The sequence below is a fragment of the Sander vitreus genome, chromosome 20, assembly GCF_031162955.1.
Source record: "Sander vitreus isolate 19-12246 chromosome 20, sanVit1, whole genome shotgun sequence".
NCBI classification, from domain to species: domain Eukaryota; kingdom Metazoa; phylum Chordata; class Actinopteri; order Perciformes; family Percidae; genus Sander; species Sander vitreus.
In genome coordinates, this window is record NC_135874.1 from 13,124,789 (window position 1) to 13,146,765 (window position 21,977).

The following is a 21,977-nucleotide window of genomic DNA, read 5'->3' on the forward strand; positions in this document are numbered from 1 at the left end:
TAAATCCACCAGTTAAACTAAGTGTAAATACGTTCAATACGGTGTATATCGGAGGATTTAAGACAGCCGCTTCTGTTCCTACCGGCGGTTTCAGAATAAAAGCGTTTACGCGTAAACATCCCGATTAACATGAGTAGACACATCGAAACAACTTTTATTTTGAAACTCTGTATCATCTCTAATGATTTTGCGGGATTTATTTTGGACCCTTTTTTGTTGTTGAAAATATGACATATGTTTTAACCATAGACTCTAACCGGTCTTATAATACATCCATGGTTTTAACGCTCATAGGTCGGATATTAACTGTTTAACCAGGTTGCAGGTACGGCAGTTAAAGGCAGGTTAGCTTTACTTTGTAGGCATGACTGTCTGAAGGTGGTACGTCGTTGAGTTAGCTAGCTAGCTAGCTATTACTCTTTCTGTTTTGGCTTTGTGTTGACTGATAGAAGAACTTCATACGACAATTTACCAGCGTAACGTTAACTAACGTTAGATTAATGTTTAGCTAACGTTAATGCTCGAAATTCTAGATCTCCCAAAAGTTATCACCCTGCCCTTCCATTTTTAAATAAAATGAGAGGGTTTATATTCTTCATATTTTCTCAAAGTCTGCTTGGATGCTGCATGGAGGTGGCTGCTACACATTTCACCCCAATAGTGACAATACATTTCCAACAAAAGAGTTGGTTAAACTTCCAGGTCAAACTATTTTAATATCTAGGATGATGTAACAGATCTAAAAGTGACAAGTCAGTATACTTTTAGGTGCAGAAATACAAGCAACCACAAGATGTCACCCTTGGGCCTTTAATGGATTTACTTACATCTCCCCTATTGTCTCTTTATTTCCCCTATATTATTTTCAAACAGAGAGTCATCATGTGAAGATGTCTTCATTAGTGGCCTATGAGGATTCAGAATCAGAGGATGATTATCTTGATCAAACGGAGGAGGGCGCATCAGTTTCTGTCCAAGCTGGAATTCGTGAACAAAACCAAGAAGTCAGGATGTGTAATTCCTCTGAGGTAATGAGCCCTCACAGCTTCACTCCTGCCCATGACAGGTCAGTTTTGGAATATCATGGCGATGTCTCAGAAAGAAGCAGTTCTTCACTACACCCACATTCACTGCCACAGAGCTGTTCTGACTGGGAAAGAAAATATCGCAGTGACAGGGCAGCACAAGAAAAACATTTTAGAGATACTGCAGCTCCTCTGAGTTTACCTGCGATTCAGGAGACAAACTCACTATTGCAGACTATACCTCCTATACCACAAAGTTTTAGCGATGGGTTGAACTCAGCAAGGAGACATCACGCTGTCCTGTCTGGTGTCAGACCGTACATCCCCAAGAGACAGAGACTTGCCACTTTAGTAGAGACAGTGGACCCAAAGTACCCAGCAGAGCAAGTCCCAGGGAATCAGACCAGGGAAAACCAAATTCTTTCCGATGTGTCGGCGAGAGTAAAGCCTCATCTTGCCCACAAGCCTGGCGCTGCAGGGATACCAAGGAGGCTTCTGATGAGCCTGGGAGGCCACCAGGGTCCAGTCAACACAGTGCAATGGTGTCCTGTGCCTCATCTCAGTCATCTGCTGCTGTCTGCCTCTATGGACAAGACTTTCAAGGTAATGAGCTACAATAAAACTATCACTGACTTCAGAAATGATGCAGGTTGATACTTAGCCTTGGAACCTATGAAATTAATAAAGAGGGGATTCATTGCTTTTGTAGTGCAATACTGTAGGCTTTCACAATTCTTTTTTTTTATTCGAATCAAACTGAAATGTAATTCAAGATATAGATATTCTGATTCTTTTCTATGTGATAAAATGTGTCCTCATTTCTCAAACTCCATTTACATGGACACACAAATCCATTTATCAATATTTTTTCAGGCAGGTGCCAAGTGCATCGGGGAGGTGTAAGGGGATAATCGCTTACCTGACATTCATAGTAATTGGCGCAGAGTCGCAGGCAGTGAGATAATATCTGCCCTGCTGCCTCGATTTATAAATGTACCACAAACCACTTTCTTAGAACCATATCTGTCACTGTCAGTTAAATGTATGTCAGGACCCATGGGCTTCCTATCTGTCTCTTTCTCAGTCTCATTCTTTCTGATTACCCCGCCCCCTTCTTTTCTGTATTTCACACCTGGAAAACAATCCTTCATTTCCAGACTGTAAAGGTCAAGTCATGCAGGTGATGCATAAAATACTTCTATCCCAGTACGAAACCACGTACCCCACCAATATCCTAAGAGGACTCCGAATAATTAATGGTTTGAATATGCATGAAATCATTTGCATAATCATAAAAGTGCAGCAGTATGGCAGCCACCTCTTCTGGCACCTGGAAAGGGCGGTTTGAGCAGATGGTGGAGACGAGGAGGAGAAAACTTGGTTGTTTGTATTCAAGGATTTCTCTTCTTCTCTATCTCAGAGTATCCTAACCAGATGTTTTCTGTAACACCAATAGATAGATGGGCATGTAAAATACTATGTATCTGTGAGACATTTTGCTCAATTTGAATGGAGGTCATTTTTTTCTCTAAATGTCTGCACTGACCTCAGAGGTATTCAGCCTCCACACAGTAATTTAAGTTAGCTATTTAACTATTGGCAGTGCACGCTTCAACTGGAATCAGACGTGATTTAGACCAGAATTGTAGGATTATGAGGTGATATGAAGATTTTATTCTCATGATGGTGACATATTCCTCATGGTTATTGTCCTGAAATAAAATTAAAAACATATTGGAATTAAATGACTTAAGATGATGGCATACAGTATATGTACAGTAAGAGTAATAGTTATTTAAACAAAATAATCTGCTCACTTTTATTACCTCTCACTGTGTTTAATAAGTCAGTGGCAGAGAATAGGGTGCTCCTCCTCACAGTCACAAGCAGTTATTTCAATAAATTCTCTGGCCATGTCATTCTTGTAGATGTTTTTATGGCCACAGAAAATACTGTTTAGCTGGCAGGTGTTCATTAAATAATATGACTGCAAATATACTGCAAACTGCTATGTAATAAACTGCAGATAGCCATAGCAACAATACTTTAAGTTCACACTTACCAGTTAACTCTCATTAATAAAACTTAACCTTTGATTAAACTAACCACACATTTGAAAACATGTAGGGCTGCAACTAACAATTATTATCATTATCAATTATTTGTAGATTTCCTCTATTTATTGATTAATCGTTTGGTCTACCCCTTACAATATATTAGCCTATAGCCCAAAGTGTATCATTGCTAGTTTTGTCTGATCAGTAGTCAAACACTCAAAGATTTCATTCTATCACATTTACTATCACATAAGACATGAAGAGCAACTACTTACAATTGTGAATCTGGAACTAAGACATTTTTTATTAAATTTTTGTTGGAAAAGTAACTTGAGTGACTAATCAATTATCCGAATAGTTGCACAGAGGCGCCCTAGTAGCCTGCTGGTAAAGGTGCTTTCCACATAACCATTTTGATTACCTTTGACTTTTGTTGCATGTCAACCCAATAGTCCAACTATGGTATGAGTACAATAATACACTTCAGGGTGTCCTGGTATAGAAAATGACAGGCACATATGTGAAAATGTTTGTTTAGCGTTGTTCATTTTCTTGTATTGCGACAGCTTATCATACATTGTTGCTGTATCGATTATGTCTTTCAGCACTCAGACTACAGCTATTCTTTTCTGTTCTCTTTGGCTAATGACAAAGAGGGGACACACCCTATGAAGTCTTAACACTTTCCCTCTTCTTCACCAACTCCCTTCAGGCTTCCACCTTGTCCTCCTTCATCCGGTCTGTCAGAGGCCGAGTCAGACTATCATTATTCCAGCCTGTTTGCAGCTGTTGTTAAAATGGCTACGGCAGGTGTAAGGCAGCAGTTTTAAGTTGATAACACGAATAACAATTTAGTTTTAATTACCGAGAGTTATTTAGGAAGCAGATTACCCCAATGAGTCATCTGCATGGATCCGCTCTGCTTGTCTGTTAAGTGGCCGTGAAACTAAAGGGGATGCAAATAAACAAGTGCTCATTTTCACCCATGCCCAGGTCTCACATTGTACGCTTTTTTTGCAGTTGTGTGTGCATTGAATGGTGCTGTTATGGTGGACATCATTAACGCTATCATTCATTGGAGACAGGGCTTAGACACCATGCTACTTTATCAGACTTGTTATGTAGAAGTCTGTGTTTAGTTGAATATTTTGAAGCTTTTGTGATTATAGATGCTATCATCAGTTGTTAACAGATTTTCATGGCACCTTGAGATGGCAGTGTTTCCCTAAGCCTAAGATCATACAGAGAAGTGGCATATCCTGTTGCACAATGAATGGAAATATTCTTAATACAGTAGATGTTTCACTCCAATATTTCGTTTTTTGCGATCAAAAGTAGGCCTCTCTGTGTGTGTGTGTCTCTCTCTCCCAGTCGTTTTTTTCTAACCCTGAAGACATCTCAGGCATTCTGTTTGTTAAACTACTGCCTGCTGGATTGATATGTCAGCCTCAGAGACAGGGGGTCCATCTATCTTTTTCCCCATCTGTCTCCTGTGGGAGATGTGGTACAGAACTCCTCAATGTGTTTCTTATTCTGTATGGAGAATAGAGCTTTAATAATGAAACACAGGGAGAGGCAGAGAGGGATCTCCAGTGCCTCACAGATCTTCAAAGTATGGCCCTGGCTATGCCGGGGAACCAAAAAGTACTTCATCATTACTTGAATATACCTCAGTCAGCACCCAATCAGACCGCCAACTGGATTTTAGGCTGGGCTTCATGGAGAAGCTTTTGTCTTTTGACATGTCTGACAGAAAATCCTACTCTTTTTCGCAATATTGACCAGTCTGTTGGTCAGTATGCCCATGCCATGCCCATTGATCTTTTTGAAGCACAGTGCGAAAACACCACAGCAATGATGAAAGACATCGCCAACATAAAAAACAATCTGGCAGATTAACACTTCATTGACAAATGACTGTCTGCTTTATTAGGCCTTTTTTGCACTTTATTTTTACCATGATATAACATTTTAAGCCAGTGTTAGATACTGTAGTCATGGCAGTCACAACTAACAGAAGGCAGCTGGGTGCTTTTCCCTTCTGCCCTCTCTATAATCAGAGAAACCTCAAACAGTACAAAACCATTAGAGCCATTACACCCCACGGGGAATTGATTTACAGGCACACTCAACGGTAATTAGTTTGATTAATTCTTTATAAAGGTTGTCTTTGCTTTTAAATTCAACTAATAAGTCAGATTTGTATACGTACTATGCCAGTCTATCCAGCAGCACTTTGCTGAGTAATTTAACTTTTTGTTTCATTAAAATAGAATTTAGAGGAGGAAGGCTTAGATTATATCTTTGTCAGCTTTGAAAAAGAGACATTCCTCAATTCTCGTTAACACAGGAAAGATTTTCCATTCTTGAGGAATCATTGAATGCATCACCTGCAAAGGCATGGCAGACAAAAATGACTTTTGTTCGGGAGAGCAGTGGCCGCAAACCAGGCCTTGTATATTTGACTCTCAGTAAACTGCCTTGAAATGCCGACCTAAGCATGCAGGTCCTTTCCTCTTGTTCGATTGAAGAAAAGCACAGTGTGTCAGTGCCCCCTAATGTCTTCTCTCTGTCATACTGCATTTCATTTCATCTGCTGTTTGTTTGAGGTGTAAAGGATGCAGGGGTCAGTGTCAACCTTTAGCCTTTTGGCACACCTACACAGTATCTTTTTTTTCTTCTTTTCTTTTATAGAGCATACAATGAGTACAAATGAAATTACTATTATATAATCTTGCGTTCTGGATCTTACAATTGCTTTACAGTTTTTGCCAATTGCTTAGACACTGAAGGTGAATGCTTAGACCAAAGCACCAAAACCTGAACTTTTGGAACCAAAAATACAAACACGTTTTCTACTTTGCACTTTGTTTGTAATTCTGCAACACCCTTCTTGCAAAACACTACACACTGTTTCTTACATTAGACACTTTGTTCAAGACGAAAACTCTTGCAATCATTGGGAAAACACGTATCTACACTATCTGGAATTGGCAACACACCCACACACCCACACACCCAACACTTAGACAGTAATTGAACACCAGTTTGTGCCTCAGCACTACAAACCGACCTCAGGTACCCTCGGCCCCTTACTCCCCATTTCTCAATCTAATTGAGGAATTCTTTTTGGCTTGGCGTTGGAAAGTGTACGACTGCCAATCACATGCCCGCATGCCTCTTCTGCAAGCAATGGAAGAGGCTTGCAATGCAATATTTCCCCTGTTGTCTGGCCAGGGATGATATTGCTTGTGATGTGAATGAGGTGATGTGGCCACTGACCAGACCCTAACAGAAGGCAGGATCCATAAACCATCCACCCTAGCCTTTACAAAACAATTTTTTGTTTGCCATTGCACTGTATGCAGTTATTTTATTGTTTGTTTAAAGTAACATATTGTATTGATTACTGTAATGTAATTCTACTTTTCTTTGTGTTTTATGTTGTAAAAACCTTCTGAAGCCTTTCTATTTTTGCATTTATTGAAATGTAGACGTTCTGTACTGGAACAATCTTTCACAGAAGCCTGTATGAGAAAATAGGTATACAAAGTACTAAAGAGGGCCGTGTTTTGTATAAAGTAAATCAGTGTGTTGTTGCTGATTTGAAAGAGTAATTCAAGTGGTGTATGTGTGTACCATTTTGTTGCAAAAAGGCTATTTTGAAAAAGGATTGTTTCATCTTGACATAGAAGTGAGATATTTATCTCCAAGTGTTGTGTCTTGGCTTGGCTTGTGTAAAGAGTTTTAACACAATGAGCAACATTCAGTGTGTAAGCAATCGGCAAAAACTAAACCCAGTTACTTCCTGTCAGTTCAAATTGTTAAATAGCACATTCTGTGTATTTCATGCAGTAAAACTGCAAAAGCTTTCTTCCAGAACGGTTTGAGCTTGTGTACACAGTCAGTAACAGTGACTTTGTTGCTGCATTCTAAGTGTGTTTGTGACTTTGGTTTGATGTGCGTGATGTGCCCATGTCTGGCAGGTGTGGGATGGAGCAGAAAGCGGGAGATGCCTGAGGCTTTACACCTGCCATTCGGGAGCTGTGCGTGATGCCTGTTGGACCCCCTGCGGGCGTCACCTTCTCACTGGCTCCTTTGACAACACGGCTGTGATCACAGACGTAGAGACGGGTGAGAAGCAACACTTCTTTTTGTAGGTCGGATGAACACAGCGTCACATAACGAACGACTGAAGTCGCCTGCAACTGAACGCAACATTGGATGCAATTTTGCATGTGTCTACAGGCCATGTACGCTAAACTACAATGACTGTGGTGTAACCTTATATTTTCCTAAAATATTGAAGTTATAGTTATATACTTAAATGAAATTCAGTTGTAGTTGCTTTTTAATAGACATTTTGTGGATGTTGTGGCAAAACAAAACGTCTTGGCGATTTTACTTCTTGCTTATTTGTGTGGAGTGGCTTTGAAATGCCATGACCGGTCGACTCCTCCAAGTGCACCCAAGAAATGCTGCCTTCTTTTCCCAAAATTTAAAAGAAACAACCATATTTCAGTAAATAGTTAGGTAATTAGTATCCCAAAATCTATTGGGGTCCAGCCACTATTAACTACTATACTACTTTAAACACTAGAAAATTTGCAATGATGCTATAGTCTCATTTAGGGATGAGGTCGATCCTCTAAATTAGGTTCTATGGAGGCTACACGTCCGCTTCAATGGAGATGGTCCCTAATATGGGACACCACTCTTTTTCTTTCTCTGTATCTCACACATAGACATATATATACAGTACACGCTTACAAAGAAAGCAAACATTAATACTTTCTGAAAATCTCTTTTTTGTCTACCTTTTACAAAATTCACTTTGAACTACCGGCTCATTGTGTTTGCTGGCCCTTTTGTGTGCTCATACAAACCATTGAAGGTGACATTTACAACTGTTCAATAATTTGGTTTGCTTTGGAAATGCTATGCTTTGAAGCCAAGCATACATTTAACAAGCATGACAGAAAAGATGAGAACCAATCACACAGACGATCTACAACAGGGCAACTGCTTGTTCAGGACTCATTTCCTTCAACTGAAACAATTAATTAATTGCACAGCTGAAAATCAAAAATGTTGGTAAGAATAAAAAGACGCAGATTGAAGAGTCACCAAGAATCATCTCAAATTCCTTACATTTGTCCCTTCTGTCCATTCACCAACATTAAATATGCTGCAGTGTTCATGTGTGTAGGAAAAGACCTCAAAGAGGCTTAACAGAATGAGGCTGAATATACAATATACATTGTTTTGAAGCCCCTGTGGCATCTACATCTCTAGGGTCAACACATAGCTGTGATGACTTGCTACCGTTTGCACTTCCCCTCTCAGCATGTCTGTCAATACTGCCAATAAAGCCTACGGATATAAGCTTGGCCTGCCCATTAAACACACAGGCAGCTCCAGTAAGGGGATCGATAATGGATACATCACCACAGGAGCAGCCACCATGACCTTACACTGCAACATCACAAACCACAACTGTAAACAGACCAATATTTTGGTCTTATACTTTGGGAGACATGGGTGCCTTGCACAGCGCTGTAGGATGTCCCATTGGTGTCAAATTAGCAGCTTTGAAGTAATGTCCGACATCCAAAGAGCCCTTACAAGTCAATCCTGCCCTAATCTCTCTATGTCTTATGATATTTTATTATTCTTATTTATTTTCTTACTATTATTATTATTTATTTGTAGAAAAATGTAATAAACCACATTGCTGAGAATGAGGGTCTGAGGATGTCTTCTGGCACTACAGAGCAATAAGCATTCCTATGGCAGAAAATTTCATTTAGTTGCATATTAATATGGGAGTTGGGAATTCCTGCCCAGTTTCTGCCTAATTGTAGTGCAATTGTTGTGTTAAAGCGAAGACCTTGATACTGATATATTAAAAGCAGTCACATTCAAGCAGTGAAAAGAACATAGAGGCCAAGCTGAATCATTTGTTTCATAATAATTTCAATACAGACTGACATACCTACGCTACAACTCCCATCTTTCCAGAGGATTAACACATATGACACACTCACAACAAGGCTGCACCAAGGTGCTGGCATCATTATGACAATGGTATTTGAAAAATTAATGAAGCTCCCAACATTCATGCCGCACAACGCTAGATCTACCAAGAATAATGGGACACTGAGGGAGCTGAGTGTTTGCCATATCAGACTAATCAGGATGAATGTGATCTTTACGCACTTCACAGTAATGCAAAGGCTCTCAGCTCTAACATGGAAGGCAGCTGGGGCTATTCTGTTCAATTGAGCGCTCTTTGGAGATGTCTGCGGGCCCTTTAATGATCAGTGAGAGTCTTGTTGGACACATGACCCCAATTTGTTTTTACCACAGCATCGCTAACCAAATGCTGCACCAATTGGTATGTTTAAAGAGAAATGGAATTATAAAGGAGCCTATGCATTCAGAATGGTGTGTGGGCCCATTTTCCTTGGCCGTCTTTGTAGTTTTTACTGTGTCCAATTTAATTTGTAGAATCTTATATCCACTCCCAGTGGGCCACAGGCAGGCTGTCACAGCTGAATAGCAAAAGTAGAGGGAGAGGAGGATATAAAGAGGGAGAGCAGGTTAAGAAGCATTATGCAGAAAGAGAAAGGTAGAGGAGAGGAAGAATGCGAGAGAAAGAAATCAAAAGAGACAGACTAAATTCAGAGGAGAAACGGAGAGAGCATGAGTTGGGGAGAGGAATACATGAATTTCATCTGGAGGGCATTACTGTGAAGTTGCAGCTGTTGTTCAGCGCTATCACGGCTGTCCTTGGAAAAGCTGATTGGCAGAGGCTGGCGTAGGAAAATATGCCCATACATACACACAGGCTGCCACAGGTTGAAGTGTCAGTTCGTGCATGTGATTGTAGAACCCAAGCTACCAGTTTGTTAGCCAACCATGCAATCCATGATACAAAGTGCTCATTCTTTTTCAAAATAATATATATATATATATATATATATATATATATATATATATATATATATATATATATATATTTTGAAAAAGAATAATATCATTGCTTTATATATTTTAGTAAATGTCCAAAATAAAGTCATGTTGGCTTGCAGTAACTAAAATAAGATCTACTTGTGAATTTTAAAAATTAAGTGTAATGTTCTTAACAGTGGGTTTAAGCTATGTTCTACATAACCTTTTAAATATTAACAGGAAAACATCAGTCTTTTGGAATTTTGGGACCTTCTACTTTATGTAATCATCACCTAGCTTATGGCATTGATGAGACTGATCCAAGAGTTGTAATTGATACAACTTCCTATAAAGTTTCAAATATTGGCAACATGTCTGGGGTTTCTTGTATTTTCTTCGATATTTTTCATTTTACCTGTTTGATACTTCGTTCACACGTTCGGGGAAGTAACCCGTACAATATAAACACAGGAACCTTAAGCACTGCAGCCCAGGAGACAATGCATACAGCAGCAGCACACACTGAAGCATTTATTCCAAATGCCCCCGGCAAGCACTTTGAAAGCCATATGTTACAGTAGAATTAGTCTGTTAGGTTGACACAGGTTTTACTTCTTTACTAGCCACTGTGGTGACTGTCCCATTTAGAACTCACTTTAGTGCACATGTAATTATAGTAAAGACATTGGTATTTAAAAAAATATATATATATATGCTGTGACGATGATATGATTACAAAGCAACCAACATGAAGTGGGATGTTTTTTCCCATAGTCTGTGCATTTGGTGTTTTTGAAGCTGCTTTATACTTGAACTATTTTTACTTTTTGAGAGTCCCATCTCCCTGTTCCCACCAGGAATTAGGCCTTATACCCTTAGTGAATGTCAACCGTATTAAAATGTGCAACACAACAAAAGTGATAACTGTTACTCTTACAAAATTCCAATAATGCAGACGTTGTACTCTACTTTTATGCTAGGTATCAATGCGAGGGTGCTAATTGAACACATGGCCATTAAAAAAACTGATTTATGCATTCATTATCAAGGTAAATTTGCTATTACAATGCGTAAACACCTCCTAAATGTAGCTAAAGGTTAGTCAAAGTTTGTCAGTGTTTCAAACTAGTTACAAATATGGCTTATTAAGCCTATTTCCAAAATATTATTTTTAGTAATGTGTTTCTAACCTTTGCTTATGTTGCAGTGACAGCACTCTGCTTTGGTGGATCCAGTAATGAGGCAGAATATCCCATTTCATACCAGTTTCCCCCCTAATGTCCTCTGTGCTGTAGTCATCCACTGTGTGTGTCAGCTCTACAGCATGATCACAGTTCTTTCAGGACTACAAAGTAAACTATCGTGAGAGGGACAGATCACTGCAGTCTTCCCTTATCTCCCCTCTCAAGCAAGCAAATTAATCTTTCTTAATTAAAACATGACGAGGCCCTCTTTATTATGAGGAGAATGTTGATTTCTCATCGCCTTGCCAAACACGAGTTTTAAATCTCAATGACAGATCTTCTCCGTATCGCCACGGGTAAGCCAATTAAGCAGGAAGTGTGAACCCGCCGAAATTGCCTGTTAAAACTTTGGTTCAATGTGATCAAATTTGGGAGCGTGCTAGTACGCCATTAAGTGAAAGAAGGTCCATTTTGCTGCAGTTTATTATCTGTGACTCATTCCCCTTTCTAAAAAGACTTGGTAGGAACATCCTGGAACAAGTGTGAAATTAAGTGCATTTATGTTGTGGACTAAGACTGTTTTGGATGGGGTTTTTGTTGTTTGTTCGATGAATTAATGAGGAGGCGTTGAACCCTGAGGTGTTCTACTTTACATAGCCTTTGACAGAGCTGCTGGCTAATAATCTGGCTTGGCTCCTCAAGTTGCCTCTTCATCATTTTCCCAGGAAACTAATTTTTGGTCGCACCCTGTCATTCTTAATTTTATATGTGTTTTTGTTTTGTTTTTAAGTAGGACATTTTTAAATTAATTTGAGATAAAGCCGCCTCTAGCCCAAACAATGTTTTATATTCTAGTTTCTCTTATCATCTTCATGTCTTTGTTAGTTTAGATGATCTTTTTGTCTTGAGCAAATGTTTAAATCAAGCAGCTTTTTAGACATGTATGATGGGCTGCTGTCTTGAAATATCCCAGACATGCTCTTGCAAACGTGCTGCAACCCGCACACAGAAACTGTGCAATCTTACAGATTTTTGGTCACTCCCATAGCCCCCCATCATTAAAATGTGTTAGAGACAGAGTTGAGTTGTTATACTGCTCTAGGGCAACTATAATGACAAAAATAGTTTCACAAGAAACTGTCCGTGGTCTATCTATGTGACGCTTTTTTTAGTGACAGAAAGACGTGATCAAAAACGGATGGATGTAGCCTGTAAACAAGCTCACGTCCTGCCTCTGACCTGAATTGATCACAGAAAGCTTTTCATCCCTTCACTTTGACATCATTCCTTCATGTATTTCAGAAGGTACATTGAGTTGGGAACACTTTTCAGCAGCTTACAGCGAGATTTACAGGCGATGGCACAATTTAATTATACACAATGTTTACTGCACAGGAATGGAATGGGCGGATTGGATCCTCATATTGCACTCAATTAATAAACCAACGACAGCAGAACTTGCATCTCGAAAGAAATGTATGTTGTGTTTAGTTTAGTCTTGACAGTTGAGATATGTAAAAATGTGTGGCTTTTCATGTGGCACAAACTGCAACAGTTTGTCTTCATTCATTAGTTAAATAGTCTGAAACTTTTTATTCTTTTTGCAGGCAGAGCATATTGGTTCTTTCTGACAGATGTGTGTAGCAGCTGCAGTAGTGATACTCCTTGGGCAGAGATTAAACAGCCCTGTCAGCCCTGCCGGCTCAGGGAAATGTCGGTGCCCAGAGATGACAGAAACCAGCCAGGGGTCAGAGTTGAGCTAGGAACGAGTTCCTTGGTGTTGATTAGGTAACATACTCAGGTCTAAACACTGCATGCTCTCACGTATATATACACCGTCAGGATGTTGAACCCAGAAGCAAGCTCTTTCTTTACTAGGTGCATCACAAATGAAAGCAGTGCTTTCACTCCACACCAAAGGCTTCATGTTCAAGTCTTAAATGGTCAAAATGTCAACATAGTGTTCATGGATCTAGATGATTATAAAAGAATTATCTTTTAGTGTCAAATACTCTACTTTACTTACATTATTACAAGTAAACAAATACAGTAGGTTCAGGTTACTTTATTTGTACCCGTAGGTAGATTTGTATTATTACAAATACAAACATTGTATTTGTATTATTTTGTACAATATATGGTGAATGTATTGTAGATTTAAGTAATATGAAGGATGCGGTTGGTGAGTTGCCCTAACTGCTTTTGATTGTTCCGTTTCCTGTGAATTGTATCTTTAGGTCTGATAGTGATGTGCAAACAATAATCATCATGACAATATGGGAACCCTGCTAAAAAGCAAAGACACTTTTTTCCCCTTGATTATTATTAAATTCTCGACAAATTGATTAGTCGACTAAACGTTGCTGCTACTATCCCTGATACTGGATGTGAATATATGTAGCCTCCTTATTGTTGGAGGTTATTTGAAAATATTTAAAAAGAAAGATAAGTTATTCATTGGAAAAATAAGTAGGCTATCTTTTATGATTGAAAGTAACTCTGTATATGAGTGCAAGATGTTGCAAATTGCTCTTGTGTTAAGAATCTTAGCTTTTAGCAAAAAAATATAAATGTTTCCATCATACTTAAGTTTTGTAGTATATAATCCAAGTGTTCACTACTGACAAAAGATGATAGATCTTGTTCTTTTATCTCTCTCGCTTATTTCTTCTTGTCTGTAGGGCAGCAGGTAGTGAAATTGGACAACCAGTTCAAAGCTATGTGTGTGGTCCTGCATCCCAGCAACCCAGACGTATTCCTGTGCGGAGGTTACAGTTCAGTGGTCAAGGCCTGGGACTCTCGCAGCTGCAAGGTCAAACTAATTAACCTCCCTACAGTTGATTTATCATTTTTATTGACTCTGGTTCACAGACTATTGCTTGAACTCATACATCCAAGGCAGGAAAGCTTTGAACACATGCTCCTCATCTACAGCTCACTCCTGCACACGGGTACAGAGTTACACACAGGTACAAGCATGGTAGTGCACATTTGGCGTGCACGATGACCCACGCTTTATTTCATTAAAAGGATAATATTGTCGTATGCATAGAAGCAACACTGCAAGTTATCGCAGTAATTGTTTAAAGCAAGTTTTAATTTCATTCAGGACTCATAAATTGTTCCCGTGAAGCTGCAACCTAGTATTGCTATTAAGCCTAATGGACTGTTTTATATGATAATCCTATTCACCTCCTCAGAATCTGAATGTGCACATGTTATTTTCCCCCACGGTTAGTCGTATCGCTTCGCTGCAGGGTTTAAGATTTAATACAGCAGGGATTGCTTTCGCCAGTAGGTTTCAATGTGAGTTGCAGAGCGAGTGTGGACCAGTCCTCGGCAAAAAGGTTAATGCTGTAGTGTGGCTGCCTGTCAGTCTTAGCCTTGCCTGTGTTTTTCTTGCTTTGGGATGAAATTACCCCCTCTAGACAAAAAAGGGCCAAAACCCACAAGCACAACATTAAACCATAAGCTGGAAATCTTTCCAAACAGACTCATAAGATTGAACTGGATGCATGAGATTGCTCTGCCATGTTATGTTAAAGCTCATTGACAAGAGTTAAAAGTTTGGTTCAAGTTGCAAAGCAGAAAGAGAGCCGTTAAAGTTGCCGTCAGGGGTCAAATTGTCCCATGTAGATTGTAGCTGCTAGCTGTTTGCTCAGTAGATCTGAAATGAAACCTAATCTGATAAAAAAATGAAAATGGTATTTGATAAGACTGAGCTAGTAAAGAAAGGTATTTAACCCAGGGGTTAAATTGGGCCCGAGCTCACCGGGGTTGATTTAATTAAATTGCTGTGGCCATCACACAGCCGTAAGATCGAGAGTACGCACATGGCACGTGGTAACTTCATTTCAACATTTTCCACTGCAGATGAACATTAAAGTTTACCTAAAGAGGCCACATAAACATCTGATTTTGATGGGTTTTATTTGGTTGTTAAATATAAATATAAAAGATGTTGTTATGACACTGCTTTACCCTGATAGTAGCTTCACTTACTTTGTTTATACTCTAACAACATTAGTAGAAGCATTAGTATAAGTGCATAGAACAAGGAAAGTGACTTTAAAGGAAAAGAGCACTGACACACTGTACCACAGTCGTCATCTTGTCATCCCGCCTTGAAGGCTGAGGTCCAGATGTTTCCCTCATTCCAGTTCATTTCTCTTCTGAGCTCAGTAACCTTGAGCATTGTGTATTCCAACTAGAAGAATACTGTGCTATAAAAGCATCATGGATAGCATTAATTCTAACTAAATATACAGTCAGGTCCATAAATATTGGGACATTGACACAATGCTAATCTTTTTGGCTCTATACACCACCACAATGGAGTTGAAATGAAACGAACAAGATGTGCTTTAACTGCAGACTTTCAGCTTTAATTTGAGGGTATTTACATCCAAATCAGGTGAACGGTGTAGGAATTACAACAGTTTGTATATGTGCCTCCCACTTTTTAAGGGACCAAAAGTAATGGGACAATTGGCTGCTCAGCTGTTCCATGGCCAGGTGTGTGTTATTCCCTCATTATCCCATTTACAAGGAGCAGATAAAAGGTCCAGAGTTCATTTCAAGTGTGCTATTTGCATTTGGAATCTGTTGTTGTCAACTCTCAATATGAGATCCAAAGAGCTGTCACTATCAGTGAAGCAAGCCATCATTAGGCTGAAAAATCTAAACAAACCCATCAGAGAGATAGCAAAAACATTAGGTGTGGCCAAATCAACTGTTTGGAACATTCTTAAAAAGAAAGAACGCACCGGTGAGCTCAGCAACACCAAAAGACCTGGAAGACCATGGAAAACAACTGTGGTGGATGACCGAAGAATACTTTCCCTGGTGAAGAAAACACCCTTCACAACAGTTGGCCAGATCGAGAACACTCTCCAGGAGGTAGGTGTATGTGTGTCAAAGTCAACAATCAAGAGAAGACTTCACCAGAGTGAATACAGAGGGTTCACTACAAGATGTAAACCATTGGTGAGCCTCAAAAACAGGAAGGCCAGATTAGAGTTTGCCAAACAACATCTAAAAAAGCCTTCACATTTCTGGAACAACATCCTATGGACAGATGAGACAAAGATCAACTTGTACCAGAGTGCTGGGAAGAGAAGAGTATGGAGAAGGAAAGGAACTGCTCATGATCCAAAGCATACCACCTCATCAGTGAAGTATGGTGGTGGTAGTGTCATGGCGTGGGCATGTATGGCTGCCAATGGAACTGGTTCTCTTGTATTTATTGATGATGTGACTGCTGACAAAAGCAGCAGGATGAATTCTGAAGTGTTTCGGGCAATATTATCTGCTCATATTCAGCCAAATGCTTCAGAACTCATTGGACGGCGCTTCACAGTGCAGATGGACAATGACCCGAAGCATACTGCGAAAGCAACCAAAGAGTCTTTTAAGGGAAAGAAGTGGAATGTTATGCAATGGCCAAGTCAATCACCTGGCCTGAATCCGATTGAGCATGCATTTCACTTGCTAAAGACAAAACTGAAGGGAAAATGCCCCAAGAACAAGCAGGAACTGAAGACAGTTGCAGTAGAGGCCTGGCAGAGCATCACCAGAGATGAAACCCAGCGTCTGGTGATGTCTATGCCTTCCAGACTTCAGGCTGTAATTGAATGCAAAGGATTTGCAACCAAGTATTAAAAAGTGAAAGTGTGATTTATGATTGTTAATCTGTCCCATTACTTTTGGTCCCTTAGAAAGTGGGAGTCACATATACAAACTGTTGTAATTCCTACACCGTTCACCTGATTTGGATGTAAATACCCTCAAATTAAAGCTGAAAGTCTGCAGTTAAAGCACATCTTGTTCGTTTCATTTCAACTCCATTGTGGTGGTGTATAGAGCCAAAAAGATTAGAATTGTGTCGATGTCCCAATATTTATGGACCTGACTGTAATTGTATTAAATGTGATAAATAACTACTTGAGATTTTTCACACACTACCACTATATGGTAGATTTCCATGCTTTTAAGAACTTTAAAGGTCTTGATGCTACTTTGTGTGTGTTTCTAGGTGGTGAAAGTGTACAAAGCAGGGATCCAGCAGACCCTGGACATCCTGTTTCTGAAAGGTGGTGTGGACTTTATAACGAGTTCTGACTGCGTGAGCAGAGACTCTGCCGACCGCACCCTCATCGCCTGGGACTACCAGACCACAGCCAAGGTCTCCAACCAGATCTACCAGGTAAAGAAAATATGTGTGTGAATGAGAAAAAAAATTGCCCCTGAAAAAATACAGTTCTGATTGGCACATGACGTTGAAATTATCAGCTGAAAGGCTTAAAAGCAGTTTGAATTTTAACAGGCAAATCATATTTCCCATTTAAGGTTAATTTCTGAAAATATGTGAAAAGCCAAAGTTGGTAATGAGGCATGTGGAACTGGCATGTTTTGACATTTACAAAGTGCTGAAGGGTGTGTGCCTTACTGAATAACCTTTGTGCTGTGTGTGTGTCCTTGCATCTGTGTTTCTGCTATTGAATTGAGCATTTATTGCACAGTCGGAGTCTTCTGAATTCTTCATACTACTCTTAATATGTAGGCTGGACAAAATAACCAGACATACAAACCATATAATACAACAACACATACTGTGTCCTCCGAAATGACTTTAGTAGATTGATTGCATTATATTAAAAGGAACATAAGGCTTTTTCAAAATAATTGTCTAGTTGACATGCAGCTGACTTCATGGTTAGCAACAGCAAGAAAAGGTCAAATAATGAATTAATTTCCCCTCTGGATCTTCTCTCCACTTGTTTGGCCACCAGGAGCGGTACACGTGTCCCAGCCTAGCTGTCCACCCACTGGAGGAGTCCTTTGTTGCCCAGACTAACGGGGACTACATGGCGGTGTTCTCCTCCCAGCAGCCCTATAGAATGAACAAGAGACGGCGATACGAAGGACACAAGGTCAGTAACGACTGTGTGTGTGTGTGTGTGTGTGTGTGTGTGTGTGTGTGTGTGTGTGTGTGTGTGTGTGTGTGTGTGTGTGTGTGTGTGTGTGTTGGGGGGAGGGGTGAACACAGGCCTGATCAATACAGAATGTACACACATACAAACAACTTCAGCAACATCCCACATGTACACAGAACTGTGCAAAGATAATAGAATAAACCTATACACACACACATGAAATGCTCATTGTAACCTACACAACACATAGTTGACATGTACCATAGTTTTCTCCGCAGCACCTTCCCCCAAAACAAACACACTAATTGGATACAATATTTCCACTGAGGGAGGCAAACGGAGGCAGAATATGACAAATGGCAAATATTATTGAAAGCATGTTGAGCTGCTACATGGTGTCTGGTTTGTTGATTCAAGAAAGATCCGGAGATGGACAGGAAACAAATTGGTATCTCACATACCAGTGTGTCCTGTGTTTTGTTGGTGGCTCTGAGGTGAAAAACACAACATTTCAAATCAACAAAACAGAAAATGGAGCATTCCAGAAAACAAAGACATTTAATTTCTGAACCTTTTTCACATTTTCTTCATTATATACTACTTTGAAGCAAACTAACATAGTACATGTGTTGTGCAACCAATCAGTGTATCACACAACCTTATACAGTCTATGCACACAACCTGTACTGTAATTATAAATACTTTATTGCAGCCTTTATTGATCAACAATAACTACAAATAAAGCATAGGTCAAGATTTCTTTCAAGTCTAATTTGACACAATACTCGTTAGTCCATATGTATATTAAGTATTATTAATTAAGAAAGATATATTAAAGTGCCCATATTATGAAAAAAACACTTTTTCTGGGATTTGGGGTGTTCTTTTGTGTCTCTGGTGCTTCCACACGCATACAAACTTTGAAAAAAATCCATCCATGCTGTTTTGAGTGAGATACAGTTTCTGAATGTGTCCTGCCTTCAGTCTCCGGGTGAGCTGTTCAAAATTGGCACGGCTTGTGACGTCACAAGCCGAAACGAGCTGGCTAACCGCAACCATTAGCTCATAGCGTTAGCATACTAATGCTAACGCTAGCATGCTAGCTCGTTCTCAATAGCAAAGCACTGTTACAACACACACAAGTTCACCATAATCTACAAAAGAACTACTTACATGTGCGCCCTCATTTCGAAGTCTCCCAGCTAATCCTGCCTTGTAACTGACCGAAGTTGTAGAAACAGCCTTTCTTTTACTGTCTATGGAGCTAGCTAGCTGACATGATCTACATCTGAGCTATTGCGCATGTGCGAGTGCAATCAAAGATAGTACAGAAGAAAAGAGGTCTCACTCTGTAGCTAAAACGGAGACCAGATGAAAAGAGGATCTGCAGCAGTGAGAGATAAATGTGCAGTACAACAAAAATATGGTGTTTTTTTAAAATTAAACCATGTAAACCTATTCTGGTACAACCTTAAAATACAACTATGAACCTGAAAATGAGCGTAATATGGGTGCTTTAAGAAAAATATATTAAAGGTGCTCTAAGCGATGTGACGCGTTTTTTCGGCTACAACATTTTTTGTCACATACAGCAAACATCTCCTCCTCACTATCCGCGAGCTGCCTGTCCCCTGAACACACTGTAAAAAAGCGTGGTCTCTGTAGACAGCCCAGGCTCCAAAAAAGGCAACAAAAACAAACTGGCCAACCTGCACCACACAACATAACAAAGAGTGTTCCAGCCAATAACCGACAAGAAGGATTTGGGGGTGGGGGTTGGGTAGTTAGTGCCATGGATGTATTAGTGTGCGGAAGGGAGGGGGAGGGGACGAGATGAGGAGGAGGGAGGGGCGAGCTTGTTTGACAATACTTTGAATGTCAACAAGAAGTAAGCACCTTTAAGAAAGAGTTATAGGTCGCTGTAAACATTTCTCATCCTGTAGAGATCCTTCCAAATGAGTTTCAAGTGTAATGTAAGAGATAAGGGATGAAAAATGAAGCATTCTGTCTGTTAATTCAGTGAATTAAACTCAATCAACTCTAATACCACCAGAGATGTTACAACACCCATGTACGCTATTCTAACATTTAGGCTGCCCAAGCCTGTCAACTGGTTCACAATCTAGTTATTATGCTGATGTTAAAATAGCTCTTGGTGGAAGGTTAATGCATTGTAATTGACACATACATTCTTGTTCTAGGTGGAGGGATACGCAGTGCAGTGTGAGTTTTCTCTGGATGGAACTATCCTGGCCTCAGGGAGCTCCACCGGCTCCGCTCACTTCTACGATTACCACAGCGTTCGTATGCTGCACACTCTTCACGCCCACAGCCAGCCTTGCCTGTGTGTTTCTCAGCATCCCGTCCTGCCTGCCACTGCGGCCACCTGCGACTGGGCTGGTGAAATCAAGGTCTGGCACTAAGGCCTCTGAATGAACAATATGGACTAAAAAAGGCCAAGAGAAGATTATACTTAACTGAAAAATAATGTGCACATCCATCTTCAAGACTGTATCTCCCATAATCTCTTGGCATAAGATGATAAGAATTTGGCAAATAATGCTGGATGTCAGCAAATCTACTATCTACTGACGCCTTTGAAAAATGTTTTTGTGTGTATGTTGTAATGTTCTCACATTATTTTAAAAAACACCCGCATCATAAAAAACACCCACATCACTCCCATTGATATTAACTTCTCTATTGTGTAAATGTTATTGCAAGCATGTTTTTCATATTTGGCCCATCTTCAGGAAAATCAGGGAATGATGCGCTGGATTAGATAAAACAAAGTTTCTTTACAGTTCAGAGTGAACTATTCTTATGAGTTTTTATTCTGAAGTGGTAGGTGGTGGAAAAGCAGTCTATGTGCACACACACACACACACACACACACACACACACACACACACACACACACACACACACACACACACAAAACCTAAATGCTTTTATAGTCAGCTTTCCATTCCAAAAACAGCAAGAGACTTCATCATCATGTTCTTATCAAAAAAGAAAAGAAAAAAAATCTCTTTGGGCATTTTCTAATCAGTAGTGTTTTTCATTCCACATTTTGCATACGCATCACTTTCCTCTATGCCTTTTTGTTCTCATTGCTCTGATATGACATTTTATTTTCACACTGACAGCTTAAAGCATCACACAGAGAGAACCAGAGAACTAAAGAAAATACGCAGACATCTGTCAAAACTTTGCCAGGTTCTTCCCAAATCCTGCCCGTCAACAACAGAGCAGTGAGAGGCAGGCAAATGCTGGTGAGTTTATTCAGTATCTAGCAGAGGAGTCCTTAAAATACACTTTGCTGTTTGGCACCCAAGGAAATTCCAATGGATCAGTACTTTTTCTAGCCCGTGGCGTTGTTTATGCTGTATATTAGTTTAACTGACATTGTTATTGTCTTAAAGGACCACCAGCAATTTGTGAAGCCAAATGATAATATGCACGTGCTAAATGGGGAAAGCTACTGCTGTTTGTAGTCATCTTTCTGTTTTTTTTTTTTGCTGGCTAGCAAGTCAGATACTGAAGATCATTAATGTTAAAACAAATTAGAGATCATGAAACAAAAGGGCCTCTAAATACCAAAGAATAAAGTTCAAGACCAGTAACGACAGAAAACCATGGTGAACGGGTAAGTAACCAAACTTTTAACTTGACACATAAATCTTCACATTAACCATTATGCTAATAGATGTCGGTTTAGTGTATAAACTGTCACATTGGGTGTTTAAGACAGTGGAGAAGAATATTTAGGTCACCAGATTAAATTAAATTAATAAAAAATAAGTTGAAATCAACAAAATT

The 21,977-nt window shown here is 39.6% G+C and overlaps 1 protein-coding gene across 5 annotated transcripts; it reads left to right on the plus strand.

Moving 5' to 3' along the window:
• Nucleotides 1-150: 150 nt before the first annotated feature.
• Nucleotides 151-20,965, plus strand: wdr25 (WD repeat domain 25). 5 transcript variants are annotated; one of them, XM_078278249.1, is made up of 7 exons: nucleotides 152-752; nucleotides 874-1,628; nucleotides 7,069-7,216; nucleotides 13,902-14,032; nucleotides 17,255-17,425; nucleotides 18,012-18,152; nucleotides 20,357-20,965. In XM_078278249.1, the coding sequence occupies exons 2-7, from the start codon at nucleotides 891-893 to the stop codon at nucleotides 20,576-20,578; spliced, it is 1,551 nt and encodes a 516-aa protein (XP_078134375.1). In that variant the 5' UTR covers nucleotides 152-752; nucleotides 874-890; the 3' UTR covers nucleotides 20,579-20,965. The 5 variants fall into 5 exon arrangements, with proteins under 5 accessions (XP_078134379.1, XP_078134375.1, XP_078134376.1 ...); XM_078278250.1 differs by having other exon boundaries at nucleotides 152-325; XM_078278248.1 differs by having other exon boundaries at nucleotides 152-1,628.
• The last annotated feature ends 1,012 nt before the right edge of the window (nucleotides 20,966-21,977 follow it).

Excerpts from the sequence above, each read along its gene's own strand:
- wdr25 (XM_078278248.1), top strand. The coding sequence starts at position 891 with ATGTCTTCATTAGTGGCCTATGAGGATTCAGAATCAGAGGATGATTAT. Across the intron at positions 1,629-7,068 it reads CTATGGACAAGACTTTCAAG|GTGTGGGATGGAGCAGAAAG; the intron begins GTAATGAGCTAC and ends CATGTCTGGCAG. Across the intron at positions 17,426-18,011 it reads TCTCCAACCAGATCTACCAG|GAGCGGTACACGTGTCCCAG; the intron begins GTAAAGAAAATA and ends TTTGGCCACCAG.